Source organism: Artemia franciscana, chromosome 3 (genome assembly GCF_032884065.1).
Source record: "Artemia franciscana chromosome 3, ASM3288406v1, whole genome shotgun sequence".
Lineage (NCBI taxonomy): Eukaryota > Metazoa > Arthropoda > Branchiopoda > Anostraca > Artemiidae > Artemia > Artemia franciscana.
Window position 1 is genome coordinate 38467509 of NC_088865.1, and position 15134 is coordinate 38482642.

At 36.7% G+C, this 15134-nt stretch overlaps 2 protein-coding genes across 3 annotated transcripts in view; one reads left to right on the plus strand and one right to left on the minus strand.

Moving 5' to 3' along the window:
* LOC136025255 (condensin complex subunit 3-like) overlaps positions 1–8193 on the minus strand; it is a 118877-nt gene extending 110684 nt beyond the window's left edge. For both annotated transcript variants that reach the window (XM_065701103.1, XM_065701102.1), the window contains exon 1: positions 8091–8193. The gene's annotated coding sequence lies outside the window, so the exon portion shown is untranslated. The remainder of the gene's footprint in view (positions 1–8090) is intronic.
* Positions 8194–11815: 3622 nt separating this feature from the next.
* Positions 11816–13357, plus strand: LOC136025532 (uncharacterized). Its single transcript, XM_065701562.1, has 2 exons — positions 11816–12110; positions 12414–13357. Exons 1-2 carry the CDS (start codon positions 11816–11818, stop codon positions 13355–13357), a joined length of 1239 nt encoding a protein of 412 aa, XP_065557634.1.
* The last annotated feature ends 1777 nt before the right edge of the window (positions 13358–15134 follow it).

Here is a 15134-nt window from a genome sequence, read left to right on the forward strand (position 1 = left end):
CACTAAATAATCATATAGTCAGATATATCACAGATATTGCCCATCAATGTTTCAACTTCACCAGATATATCAATAGAAATTAGTACAATACTATCTGAAAGCCTCACTATAAAAGTTACTTCCCACAAGAGGTCTATTCATCCTCAGGCGGGTTAATTTGGGAGAGGGGAACAGGGGGTTGACTGCTCTCCCTTTAATTTTGAGTTTTTCACTGAAAATACTCTTGTCCTGTACTTCCGTTGAAAAAAGCCCCCTTCTAATTCTGGAAAATAGATTGTGTCCCCCATTTCCACCTATCTTCCTGGCGATATTCGAATTAAATTTGCCGGCGTTTCTTGCCAGTCGTTGATAACAGTTATTCTAGTGACTGTACAATTGTACGATATGTTCCTTGATGGCGTGGCATAATATATATGTGTTGTAACACAGAACTCAGAGAGTAAAAAAAAATCACCATTTTATCTACATTAAATATAATCCCTAAACATAAACGTCACTACAATTGCAATTGTGTTCCAGCTCCTCCCCCTCCTGATGGAACTGGATGAAGCCCTAGTTTATGCACCAAAGTTGGCTGATTTTGTGGGTTCACATGATTTTTTGTGCTTATTTCTCTTAAATTTTCGTTCATAATGCTAATTCCTCCCCCCCCCCCAAAAAAATAAAAGAAAATAATAACAAAATCAGGAATATATAGCATATAGCATATGTTGGGATACAATCGTGGCAATAGTGATGACCATAATGGGAAAACTATCAAGATTAATTTATCCACTTTCTGGAAAATTACCCATTTACTCAGAGTAATATTTTCCAATAAAATTTTAGATTAGGGCTTTGAAATATTTCGAAAGACGCTTAAGTTAGGAGAATAAAACTTACACTTTAAGGCATAAAAAGCTAAGAGACTTAAAACAGCTTTTTGGTAAACTTTGGAATGTTTCTATAAATCTTCTAGCTAAGGGATGAACATACCAGTCAATGAGACTTTCAATGCTCTTTCAAATACACTAATTGCCACTATTAGACGTTCCATTTTGAGCCCCTAAAAGGAACTATAAAGAAAAAAGATAAAACATACCATTTTTTTCAAATGCATTGCTGTGTTGAAATTAGAAATGATTTTTTTTTTATGATTGAACACAACAAACTTCACACATTATAAATATTTTAATTTCATTGTTTTTCAATACTGTCAACATTACATGGGTAGAATGAAACAAACTACAAATAGCTTTCGTTCAACAAAATTAATAGAAAAGAAGCGAAATTACACATTAGTTTCAAGAACTAAATTTAATAAAAAAAAGCTTGAAAATAAAGAAAATAAATAATATTACTTGAAAGTTAGATATAGGTTAATGAATATCTACCAAACTAAACATTGCTTTCAAATAACATAAGTAAATTTGGGGATAAATCCACTGTAAAGAACAGATATCAGATTTTTATGTGTTGTTGTGTGCCTGATTCTGTTACAGCCTTACAAGCTATCAGGAGAGTCAGTAGCCTACATAATAAAGTGTCAAGGTGTTCTGTTGGGAAGTGTTAAATGATATTTTGTCTCGTTTTTCTAAGTAAAAGGATTTTAGCTGAAAAAAAGTATAAAATCATGGCTAGCGCATTCATCAGTTTTAAATTAGTGAGAAGATTGATGAGGTGACTAATGGAAAAGTTAAGGGATGTGCAAAAAAAAACTGAGACTGAAGCAAAGACAAGAACTTTCTAAGGCTGGAAAAGATCCAAAACAAAAGATGTTACTGTTTTTTTTTTTTTTCCTCTGCCTTTTTTTTTAGCACTGAGGAAGATTTGGTGGAGGTTCTTGTCAAAATATTTGCTTGATTTTCATCTTCATATTTTGCTACTGGCTGAGAAGATTGATGAGGTGACTAATGGAAAAGTTAAGGGAGGTGCAAAAAAAAAACTGAGATTGAAGCAAAGACAAGAACTTTCTGAGGCTGGAAAAGATCCAGCCTCAAAGATGTTACCATTTTTTTGTGTCTTTTTTTTCCTCTGTCTTTTTTTTAGCACTGAGGACGACTTGGCGGAGGTCCTTGTCGAAATATTTGCTTGATTTTCATCTTCATATTTTGCTACTGGCTAACAAAATCCTCGTTTTTCACCTATTTGATTTTTCTCAATTTCATTTATACACCTAGGATGAAACAAAGGATGTTATCAGTTATACAGAGAACCAAGGTCAGTAAAACTTTTTGCCGCTTTTTCAACTTGTGGGCTAGGATTTGAAGTTCTTTTCTAAGTTGGAATTAGATTCTAAGTATTATTTTCACACAACTGTTATTGTTGATTATTTAAAGGCAGATTGATAGATCTTAATATCAAGAAGTCTGTCAGTATATAGAGGCTTCAACCATTATACCATTTCTATTGTTTCAATTATTGATCAAATTAGGTGCTTAGGTGACCACAGCTCAGACAGAGCCCCATCCATTCAAGGTTTGATGGGTCAACCCTACGAATTATTGTTGCTTTGATTTAGGTTTTGTGTTTTTATGGCGTTTTTTCCAGTCTTGGGAGATTAGGCCTGGCCACGCAATGCCTGAAAAGGCAGTTTTTTTGTTTTTTTTTTGTCATTTTTTTCAGGTTTCATAAGACCAAGGTCAATAATAAAATTGGATATTTTCACAGTCCTTGGTGTGAAAAAATCCTATCTGATCATTGAACCTTGATAAAAACCTGGAATAGTTGGCAGATGGTCAAAAAGTGAATTTGAACCAAGATTCAGCGTCCTGGATTCAATGCCTCCAACATTTTACAGAAGTCTTGAGAACTTCCCATTATCTTGGCTGCTTGTATGCCGGGGGGTTCTTATGCTTATATTCCATTTTTTAGAATCACATCAAAGAAGCACACAACATCAACCCAGTTTTAACAGAGGATGTGCCAACATTATCAAATACTGTGATGCCTTTCAGACCAGTGGAGTCATTAGCAGAGGAATCTACATTTTATCTGAACACTACCTTCCAATGACAAACAAAATTTAAGGTGTTATGTCAAAAATATATTGTAGATATGAGGAAATGAGACTAACCAAGCATAGAACTATATACTGAACATTTCATTTGCAATCAGAAAACACAGAAGACTTTGCCACCTTCATTTGGAATTTATTTTACATTTAGGCAAGATGAAAGAAGAGAATTTACATCAAGACTTTGAATGAACTTTATCGTTGGACTCTCTGCAAAAAAAAATTTAGTGAATAACCCAGAAGTTCATTATTTTGTGAATGACTCAAAATTGTATTATTTCATTTTGTATAAATATGTTAGTTTCAATTTGATACTTTAGTATTTCTACTGATGATGATTGCTTTATTTGTAAAAAAAGATCTAGACTTTTGTAACCGTTTTCACTGTCTAAATAAATGGATTTATCCTCATTTGAAAATTTTATTTATTTGTCATAGAAAGGCAGTGTGGTCTGAGAAAAGAATATCAAAATACATTTAAGCAATCAATGGTTTGTAACAAAGACAACTTAAAAACTATCATTTGTAAGGTCGAAACCCTGACAGATGTGGTGCATTTGCTTGTTCTTACAAATTATTACTTTAGCTCAAAAAACTGAGTTAAGAACCAGCAGTACCATCAGTTTTTTGTTTCTGAGGTCAAAGGTAGTGACTCTCATTTTTGCAAAGATGCTACTATAAGAAAGGAAACAAAACTGAAGACAAATCCTATTGAAGATTTGAAGAAATCATTTAATAGCCCATAAACGAGTAATTGGGGACCCTCCACTACTGCCATTAACAGTAGGTGACCTCCCATCTCAATTACCAAAAAAGGCAGGGCCAGGACTTTCAGAGACCCAAACATCAAAACCTTTAAAAACAGAAAGTAATAGTAGTTTTCAGTAAATTCCCTTCTTGATATTCACAAATTAGTTGAAAATTTTAAAACTCATTTGCCATATTTAGTTGGTAACTTTAAAGCAGGGAGAGTTAGTGGTTACTTTTGAAAACGGTAGTCAGGTAGGCTAATCAGTGATTTCAATACTCTTAGAATAATTGTTTTGGGCTATACATTGCATTTGATAGAAAGCCCATGAAAAATTGTCAAATAAAGAATAACAGTTATGTAGTACAGGTGTTTAGAAAAGAGATTGATAATAGGTTATGTTAGATTATTATTACTGAATTTCTTAAGGCCAAAATTAATTAAATATTCTGTCTTTCTCTCATTTTTATAGTGCCAAAGAATGATGGTTCTTTAAGATTTGTTTGAAATCTTGAAAGGTTAAATGAAAATGTTAAACACCATCATTTTAAATAGAAAGCATTCAATTTGCCATTGGTAAATGACTAAAAATAGTTATAGGGCTCAAAGAGACCTTGTGGATTTTTATTATTTTTACCCTGTTCACTCTTGATGAACAGATGTATTTTTGTTTTGCTATTTTTCTTACAAACTACAAGCCAAATGGCTTATCAATAGATCTGTGAACTTTTACAAAGATAATAAAACCCTTATATCCTCTTTTTCAAACAGAAGGGTATTTTTCAACTGTTTATTTGGATGCCCTACTTTCTGGGAAGTTCAATAACAAAATGGCAATATAATATTTGCAGCACTATAAAACTTATGTCAGGTCTAGGATTTGAATTTCACCCTAAAAATTAGTTCCATTTCTAAATTAGCAGATTAAATTTCTAGGATTTATATTAAACACACAATTTATGTGCATTCCTATTCCAGAAACAAATATTTAAGAAGCTCAAGATTAAGGTGCTTTCTAAGAATGCCACTACAATTTAAGAACTGGTTGAGATGCTAGGAATTGTTGTTTTAATTTTACCAGCAGATCTGCAGTTTTATCAAAGGACAAAGCTCAGTATAAAAAAAGTGCATTTTGATTTGGCAGTAGAGGGGAATTAAATATATGATGTCATTACAGCTGAATATTGCTATTTATGTATCCCATCAATTGTTCCCAGGCCTGTTGATAAGTATTTAACTAGACTTGGCAGTGCATCAAAGAAAAGATGGGCTATCATTGATTCAGCTTCCAGGAAATTTGTCATAAGTCAATGGTCTTTAGAAAAAGGGGAATTTGACATTAATGTTAAAAAAACCTTTTCATTTAGCATTGATGAGTTTTGCTGAAAATATAAAGGGCAATCACATCTTGCATCATTCAGACAACATACCAACAATAATTTATACAAATAAAATGGGAGGACTTAAATCTAAGATTTGTAATTATTTTACCAATAATATTTGCCAGCTAAATTTGGGGGGCAAAGAGTGGATCTCTGCACAACATGTGCAAACAATTTCTGAAACCAGATTAGCTAATCATGACAAAACAAAATCACAAAAGAGAAAAACAGTGGCGAAGATAAAACCAGTCCCATTCTGGGTAATGGTATTTATAAAATTCCCTGTTTCTATGTTTGGAAGAACCCAACAGCAATTGGGAGAGAGGTTATTGGAATATAGAATCTCAATTGACAAAGCAGTTGGGCAACAACCAATGGCCTGAGACTTTTGACCTTGCCTTGGCTCAATGCATCTATGACAACCCACATCATTTCATTTTATTGGATAATACCTCCATTATTACCCCTGTTAAAGGTCTCATGCAAGTTTTAAGGGATTCATTTGAAATAAAAAAGCACATTCACCTAAAGGTTGCCCTTGATAGAGACACTGGAGAAACTTTTCTAAGCCTCATTTATAATGAACTTATTAATTCTGATTGTTTTTACATCCATTCACAAGATTCTTTTTTGCAACCTAATAGAATCCCTGATAATACTGTACCTGGTATGCAATTGGCCTTAAAAGTGCTTTACATAAAATGAAATTGTGAAATGTCATTTGATATTGTATTTTTATTCAGTTACCCTTTCGGGTCCTATTTTAGTTTCAGTGTTTGTTTTGAGGTTTGGTTTATATGTTGTCTTTTGGACTTTTATCTGGAGTTTTTTATTGTTCTGCACTGAGGACATTTGAGCAGAGGTCCTGACCCAAATATTTGCAAAGATTTTCTTCTGTTTTTTTCTTCTTTTTTTTCACTGGCTGTTATTGTCCTTGTTTCTCTCTTGTTTCCAATGTTTTTATTTTGCCAGAAAATGTGCCTGGATTTGTCAATACTCCTGATAAATTTTCAATAAAATTTGACAATGAAAAGGAATGAAGACTTGATCCTGCAATTTGATAATTAAATTTTTGGGTAGGACAATCAAGAATCATTGATTTTTTTTACAACCAGATTAAATTTTCAAGCTAAAGAATTTGTATTTTTGAAACCAAATCAAGAATGTTATGTTTTGTATGAATTCACAAAGAATTGTGACAATAGTTTCTTCTATACATTTCTTCCCTTTAGTTTGTTTCTCAGAACTCTTCAGAAGACTGAAGCAGACTAGGCAAATGGCATTTAATTATCTTAATTGGATTACACAGGTTTCTACCCATTATCATGAAGCTTAGAATAAGATGTCTGATATTACTACCAAACACAATGTTTATTTTATTTTTTAATTGGAGACCAGGGCCTCTCTACTCATTGATCAAGACCACAAAACTAGCAACTAGCAAGCTAGCAGCTTGTATGATATCTGGCAGGGACTACACTATCAAAGATAATCTCTTCCCACAGTTGCGAACAAAGAGGAATTTATCCCTTGTCACTTTCTTTGTAGGTCCATAATATGAACTGCTCAATATTTACCTAATACTAATGTTGCATTGGTTAATCCAGGTGAATGCAGAAGTCTATTTCAGTTGAACCCTCAGCTACACAGGTAATCTTTCTTTGGAGTAGAATTCTAATCAAAATTGGCAAGTTGGTAAGTTTTTGTTTCATTTATAAATTTTATGTTCTTTCCAAATACCATGGTTGCTTTCCCATGATATAGGGGGGTGGGGGGGGAGTAAGGTGATATCAAAATTTTATAGTGCTTGCTCAAGGAGACTTGACCACTAAATAGGCTATTGTCAATTTACCTTTAGTCTAACTTATATTATTAGGGTTTGTGGTAAATGTTTATTTTCATCACAAGCTCTCTAAAGTTTGTATTACTGCATATAGCAAGATTCTGATGATTGTATATTGCTTCTTTGTCATTATTAGAGAAGTGTATCTATTTTTTAGCTTTCAAAAATCCCCTCCAATGAGAATAAAAATGCAAAAAGTGGGCTTGCTTACAGGTAACATTATCTACAGAACAAAGCATATTAGTCTATGAGCCCTGTGGGAAGCAGGGCAAGGTCTGTATCTATAATATATGTTTATTCAACAAAGAGTGATAAAACTAAAAAAAAAAAAACCTAAAACAAGATTTATTGAATAAATATAGAATACAGACCTTGCTCTGCTGCCATGGGGTTCAAGAACTATTAGGCTTTGCTCAATAGGTAATGTTACCTGTAAGCAAGCCAACTTTACACATTTTTTAGTTTACCCTATGGAGGAGGAGGGTCAACCAGAAATGGATGCACTTCTAGAATTAGCATTTCTAAGTGCTCTAAACTGGAAACCATGCTGCTTTGCAGCATGGTTGTCAAGTTAAGAGCAGTTGTGATGAAACTAAACATTTACCAAGTTTGAAATCTGTTAAGATGTAGGCTAGCCTAATTTATGTAGAAACTTTAATTAACTAATGTATTATCTGGGTCATAGTTTATCTGGAAACCATAATTAGGCTAACTAAATCTATTATTTGGGTCCTATTTTATCTGGAACCTAATTTAACTAAACCAAACCATGCTACCTGTAGTCAAATACGAAATATTTAGGGGAAAGAGATTGAGAGAAATCCATAGTAACAGATTTTTCTTGGTGTTCTAGAACAGCATAGCTTATAGGCTAGGACAGAACAACTAAACAGCATAAACTGATGAAACAGCAGTGGTTCTAGGCAAAGACAGGGGAAAGCTGCCCCCTCCCCGATATTTCCGAAATTAAATTCCTTTTATTTCATATTTTTACACTCCTGTGGTATACCTTGCCCCCCCCCCTCTCATTAAGAGGCCTAAAACTGCTACTGTGAATATAATCCTCTTTTATCCCAAAGATCAATGTTCATTATAGTGACCTTCTTACGCCTTGCCATTTACCTCAACACGTAAATTTCCTGCAAGTACAGTCTGGTTCATGAACTCTTTTAAAACAGAAAACCCACATTGACGAGATAATTCAAAATTTTCAAGATGTTTCAGTTGCCAACTTTAAGAAGAAATCAAATGCTATCGCACACGAGTTTTCTTTTTTCAAGGCTGGGTGCCTTTATTTCGCTACTAAGATCGGCGCTTAGAAGGGGGAGGCAGTTGATGTCTGTTATTTTGAAGAACATCTTTTTGCATAATATTATGCAAACAACTCATTCTCAGACAACTCATTCACAGATTCTGAAAGGAGATATGGGCCTGTTTTCTTTAAAGCTATGTAGGTATATTTTAATGCTTAGATTCTGGTTGAAGTTAACTAAGAGTAATGAAGATAGACTAGTAAGAGTGGCATATGAAGAGATGTTGAAATATGGTTTAAAGACCTCGTGGCCATCCCAAATTACATCATTGCTAGAAAAAGTAGGAATGCCTTATTTATGGAATAATGGTCTTTGCTCTAGTGATGTACCAAAAAATTTAGAAAGCCAGGTACAATTTATATTAGAGACTCAGGAAATTCAGCATTGGCTAGGGCTGGTTTAAGATTCTACAACCCTACAGCATTACAATCAGGCAAAATCTAGTTTTGGAGAGGAAGTTTATTTTAAATTTAATTTACCGGCTATGATTCTACGTCGTTGGATTCAGCTTAGGGCGAATTGTCTTCCAATCCAGAACAGGCAAAAAACGTTCGACAAAAATAAAATGATAGTTGGTCCTGATAGGCGGTATGCTTGTCCCCTTTGTAAAGATGATGATGAAGACTTGGATCATTTTCGCTGGAAATGCCCGGTGCTCTTGGATTTACGAGAAATTTATTTGCATGGGATTAATTTGATGCTTCCGGGTATTCTACAAAATAGTAACCCAACCACAATATTTCGAGTGGGAGTATATATAGATAAATCCTTAATAAGAAGAAAAAGTTTTATATAACTAATTTCTTTTGTAGTTAGATTAGGCACTTTTTGCGTTGAATTCTGTTTTTTGTGCGTGTTCGTACCGTTGTTAATTTCCTTGCTTGTTTGTTATTTATTTATATTTTTGTGTGTATATGGCCCATGGGTTTTTGAAATACACCTATCTATCTATCTATGTATTATTAACAATTCCACCTCCAAATTTTGAGAGATACCTTTTCTGTATCTCAATTAAAAAATTGAAAACTCCCTCTTCTTTCTAAATTTAATGAACTGGAACATTTTTTTTGTTTTTTCAGAATAAAAAGCCATGCATAAAAAATTGAGTCGATTCGGGTGTAACCTGGCATTTCTTTCTTTCTTAAGCAATTTTGAATGACACTTGTTTATTACTTAAGTAAAATAAAAATAAACCATTAAACTCACCTTCATTCACTTTTCAAACCAAAATCGCAGAGAATGTGGAGGAATGAAAATAATTATTTGTAAATCATACATAGGATGCATAATATGTACCATTCACCTTATTTACTCAAGTTGTGCCTTAGCTTGTTTTCAATTATCGTTGATTTGTATCAGGATACCTCCAAGAAAAGGCAAATAAAAATCGCACTTTATTTAGCAAAATCTAGATAAACAGCTCAAGAGACATTCGTTTTGAACCTAAATTTAAACTTGCTTTTTATCCAAACATAAGAGCCAATATATTGTAACATATTTTTTAAGATTTAGGAAATTCTAGACAGGATCTTCATAATATCTCTTATGAATTTGAAAAAGCTCAAGATTTTGAAATATATAAACATGATTTGGTAATATCATTAAGACTTTGATTGTTAAGATTCTGATAATATTCGACAAGATTTTGATTATCTTGATAGTATCATGCAAGAGTTTGGTAGCACTTGGCAAGATTTTGATAAACTTGATAATGATAGAAACGATTTGATCGTACTAAGTTAAATTTGGCAATAGCAGACACGATTTAGAAAACATCATGTCAGTTTGAAGGTATCATATGCATGTTGGTATTACCAGAAAAATATTTTAGTCAATATCATGTAGAATTTTCACAATACCATGCATGATTGTGTTAACAACTTGCAAGATTTTGATAATACTATGCAAAGTTTAGATAATAACATGGAGGGTTTTCATAATACCATGTGGGATTTTAATAATGTAGCACAAGATAATTGATAATTTCAGGCCCGATTTTGATAATATCACACAAGATTTTGGTAATACTTTATATTTTGATAGCACCAGACACGATTTTTACCAGACATCAGACAGAATGAAAATATTAGAAAGACTTTATTGGTCCAGCTATCTAGCACTCCATTCCATTGAGGGAGAGTCCCTTTCGAGTCCTAATGTGGACAAAAATCTTTAGTTGCCCGTCTTTATCTTTACTTGGATTTTAGGGCCTGGTGGTTAGATGAGTTTAGATGGCCGGCTAAATTGAATGCTAGGGGCCCCCGACGGAGTTTGATGCTGGGGGCCCCGGTATTTATGTTAGGTTAGAGTTCGGGTGAAGTTGGATGCTAGGGCCCCCTTGAAATTGGATGTTTGGGCCCTCCCCCCGTTGGTTAAGTTAAGGATGCCATAAAATTGTATTCTAGGATCCACCCCCCGGTGGAATTGGATGATCGGGCCACCAGTGAAATTGGTTGCTAGGGCCCTGGGGGTTTGGTTAGGGAGCTAAATGAAGTTGCATGCTAGGGGCCCCCCAATGGAATTGGATGCTCGGGGCTCCCAGTGAAATTGGATGCTCGGACAACGTACATCCAACATACATACATCCAATTTTTGTGCAATGAATTATAGTATATTCTGCAAATTAATGGGCTTGGGGACAGCTGCCCCCTCCCAAATGACGCCACTGCATTTCCTATGAAGTGACATGTATCTGCGTCTTGAAAAATTTTAAAAAAAAGTGTAATGATCGGGATTTGAAGGGACAGGGTCGTCATCAAAAATATTATACTATCACTACTCATGTGGGACCCACACCCACATATATATACAGATGCTCTGCTAGTGGGAGAATATTAGGTGGTTGGTTTTGATGCTAAGAGTGGATGGCGGGACTGGTCATAAGTATTTTTGGGGTGTATCGAGCCATGGAGGGAGTGACAGGGGCCACTTCCCATGATTTTCTTGTGGTGGGAGCATGGAGGAAGGTAGAGTTATCAGCTCTTTTGATTTTTGGAATAAAATATTATTAATAACCTTTAAAAAAAAGTATAACTCAACCATGTAAGGATCCTTGCCCCACAGAGGTCGGGGGAAGCATGATGGTCCCAAGTCCGCAAATGAGGAGGGTTGGGCTCTGGGCTTGCAACCCACACTCGGGACCTTGAGGGGCAACCCTCGGGGGAAAAACAACTGCAACTGAAACGTCTGAACAACAGCCTCGGATACATCGCCTCCCCAGATACCGACCCCTGCATGCCCCCGGAAACGATTTTTGACTGCGAAACAGAATCTAAAGATGGGTTTTTGGAACGTGAGAACGATGAACCAGATATCCAAGACAGAGCAAGTTCTTAAAGAGATGAGACAATACCTCATCGATATACTCGTTCTCAGTGAAATAAGGTGGACTAGAAATGGATTGGAGAAGTTCGGTGATGGATATGTCATGGCATTTAGTGGTCACCTTCCGTCCACCACACTGGTGTAGGACTTCTGATGTCGCCACTTGCACACAAAGCAATGACAAATTGGAACCCAGTTAACAAACGTATAATGACAGCTCGCTTCGTATCAAATCACACAAAAATGACCATCATCGCATGCTACGCTCCAACTAACGAAACTGATGAAGAGGAGAAAGATGCTTTCTATAACATGCTATACTCGGTCACCAAAGACGTTCCCAGGTATGATGTACTCTGCGTGGTTGGCGAGCTAAATGCTAAAGTTGGTGCAGACCGCCAGTACTGCCCTGAAGTTCTGGGCCCACATGGCATGGGAGAGATAAATGAGAATGACACACTCCTAATCGATTATGCACTAAGCAACGATTTGATAATAGGTGGTAGTATGTTCGACCATAAAACGATTCACAAGTACACATGGGTGTCCCCCGACGGCCGAACGAAGAATCAAATCGACCATTTCCTCATGTCAAGACGTTGGAGAAGTAGCCTATGTGACGTGAGGGGTTTTCAAGGAGCGGATGTTAATTCAGATCACATCCTGATGATAGCCGAAGTAAGAATCAAACTGAAAGCTTAGAAGCGGAAAACTAACACTGCAGCACATAAACGATTTGACACCGATAAGCTGAAAGATCCTGACATCCGCAAAAACTTCTGCATATCTCTACATAACGGATTTGAAGCGTTAAATCTGCTCGACAAAACCAATGACTTTGATGTTGAGAATACATGGACCTCAGTCAAGAGTGTGTACCATGACGTTGCGAAGGCCAACCTTGGCTTCAAGAAAAGAAAGAAAGAAGAATGGATATCGGATGACACCTGGAAATACATCAGTAAACGCAAGGAGACCCGAACGCTTATCCTGAATACGTCGAGCCCAGAGCAAAAAGCCCAATTACAGCTTCGCTACAAAGAAGAGGATAAAGCGGTGAAGAGAATTGCAAGGAAAGACAAAAGAATTGCCATTGAGAGAAAAGCAGCGCTTGCAGAAGAAGCTGCAAAGAAAGGAGACTCAAAAATGGTTTATCGACTAACAAACGAGATAGCTGGAAAGAAAATAAATCGTACATCCCTTGTAAAAGATGAAAATGGAGACGTTATTTCGGATCCACAGAAAGCTGACGAGAGATGGGCCTCACATTTCGAGAAAGTCTTAAATAGGCCCAGACCTGATGATCCAGAAACAGTACCGGATATGCCATTTTTACAAATTGACGTAAGTGCTGACACACCCAGCACGGAAGAAGTGACGACAGCTGTGAAAAAGCTGAAAAATGGACGTGCACCTGGAGTCGATGGGATCACGGCAGAGATGCTGAAAGTGTCCCTTCGAGCCTGCATATTCGTATGGACTGCTCTTTTAGTGGCCATCTGGACCAACGAAAAAGTCCCAAAAGATTGGACCAGAGGTATACTGGTCAAACTCTTCAAGAAAGGCGATGCACAAATTTGTGACAATTGGAGGGGCATCAATTTGACGTCTGTGCCTAGTAAAATACTAGCCTCAGTAATGCTACAATGCCTAAGAGCAGCCCTAGACTCACATCTCAGGGAAGAGCAACATGGGTTCCGACCTGGTAGGTCTTGCTCTGATCTTATTTTCATTTTTAGACTGATGGTGTAAGAGTCCAGAGAGTGGAACAAAAAGCTGTACCTGCTCTTCATTGATTTTGAAATGGCGTTCGATTCTGTTGACCGAGACACATTTATGGAAGATTTTGAAATATTACGGAGTACCTGATAAACTAGTCAAAATGATAATCGCACTATATGAGGATAGTGAATGCTGTGTACGCACAGAATATGGGGACACGCGTTTCTTCAAGATAATGTCTGGCGTCAAACAAGGGTGTGTCCTATCCCCGTTTCTGTTTGTCATTGTAATGGACTATATTCTACGGCAGTCTTCAGGCATTGGAGTGAAGATTAGCAGCCGACAGATCTCTGATCTGGACTTCGCAGATGACGTTGATCTTCTTGAAGAAGCGAAACTGCGACTGCAGCTGCTACTCGACGCCATAGACGAAAAGGCTGATAAAATGAGACTTGCAGTAAATGTCAGTAAAACAAAGAGTATGGCCACATCTGACTCCCCACTCATATTAAATTGCAAAAATAAAACTATTGAGCAGGTTAAGGAATTTAAATATCTCGGGAGTTGGATCGAATACGATGGTGAAATAGCCAACGAAATCAAGAGGAAAATTGGACAAGCGACATCGGCTTCTAGCAAGTTGAAACCAGTCTGGCGCAGTAGTAAATACTCTATGCGCTTGAAGCTCCGCCTCCTGAATAGCAATGTGATGTCCATCCTCCTCTATGCTAGTGAATGCTGGAAACTAAACACCCAGCTAGAGAAATGTGTCCTAGCCTTTGAAAACATGTGCCTTAGGAGAATCCTGAACATATCGTGGCAGGAAAAGGTCACCAACATAGAAGTTCGCCGACGAACCGGTCAGCCATTAGTTCCTGACCTTCTGAAACGTAGGAGATGGACATACCTTGGCCACGTCCTCCGTATACCAGAGGATCGACTCCCGAATACAGTATATGATTGGCGTCCCGAGGGGAGGCAAAAAAGAGGTCGACCAAGACACAGCTTACGACGGCAGTACGACCAAAACCTGAGAAATGCGGAGTTATCTCTTCAACCACAGTGGGAGGAGGTCACGGCTGCAGCTCAGCTCCGAGATGTCTGGCGAGGTTTCGTAGACGCCCTATGAGCCACTCCTCGCTCTGGAGGATCTAAGGTAAGGTAAGATAATAACCTTTTTGTTGGGGGGCGAGCTTGTTTCAACTCCAGAATTTTGTTGTGTGATCTTTGGTCTATTATGAGCAAACACCTATCTCAACGGATGGATTTTGGGAAAAGAGGACGTTGAAGAGGGAGCTATTTGCCCTCCTGTCACTTTTGACTCTTAAAAAGGGAGCTAGAACTTTCAATTACCAAACCAATTAGCCCCCTCAAAAGATTATGCGACCATCCCTTCCATACGAACCTTATATACCCCCAGGGCATAACTTACTACATTTGCTGCTGGGTGCTGGGCAGTTGTTTTTTTCTGTAGTTTCGTTATGTGACCTTTGGTCAATTTTAAATAAAATGGGTATATACAAAATGCGATCGGATGCATTTGAGGAAAAGTGGGCACGGGGGGGGGTATTGCCCTCTGGTCACTTTTGACTCTTAAAAAAGGGAAATAAAACTTTCAATTTCTGACAAAACGAGCCCATTCTGAAGTTTATATGACTACTCCTTCCATAAGAACCAAATATGGCCGCAAGGCATAACTTACAATGCCTGCCCCGGGCTCTAAGGGGTTGAATAAACCTTAGTTTTATTATCTGATGCTTAAACTAACTTTAGCAAAAGGCTATTTCCAAATTTTCATCGGACGAGA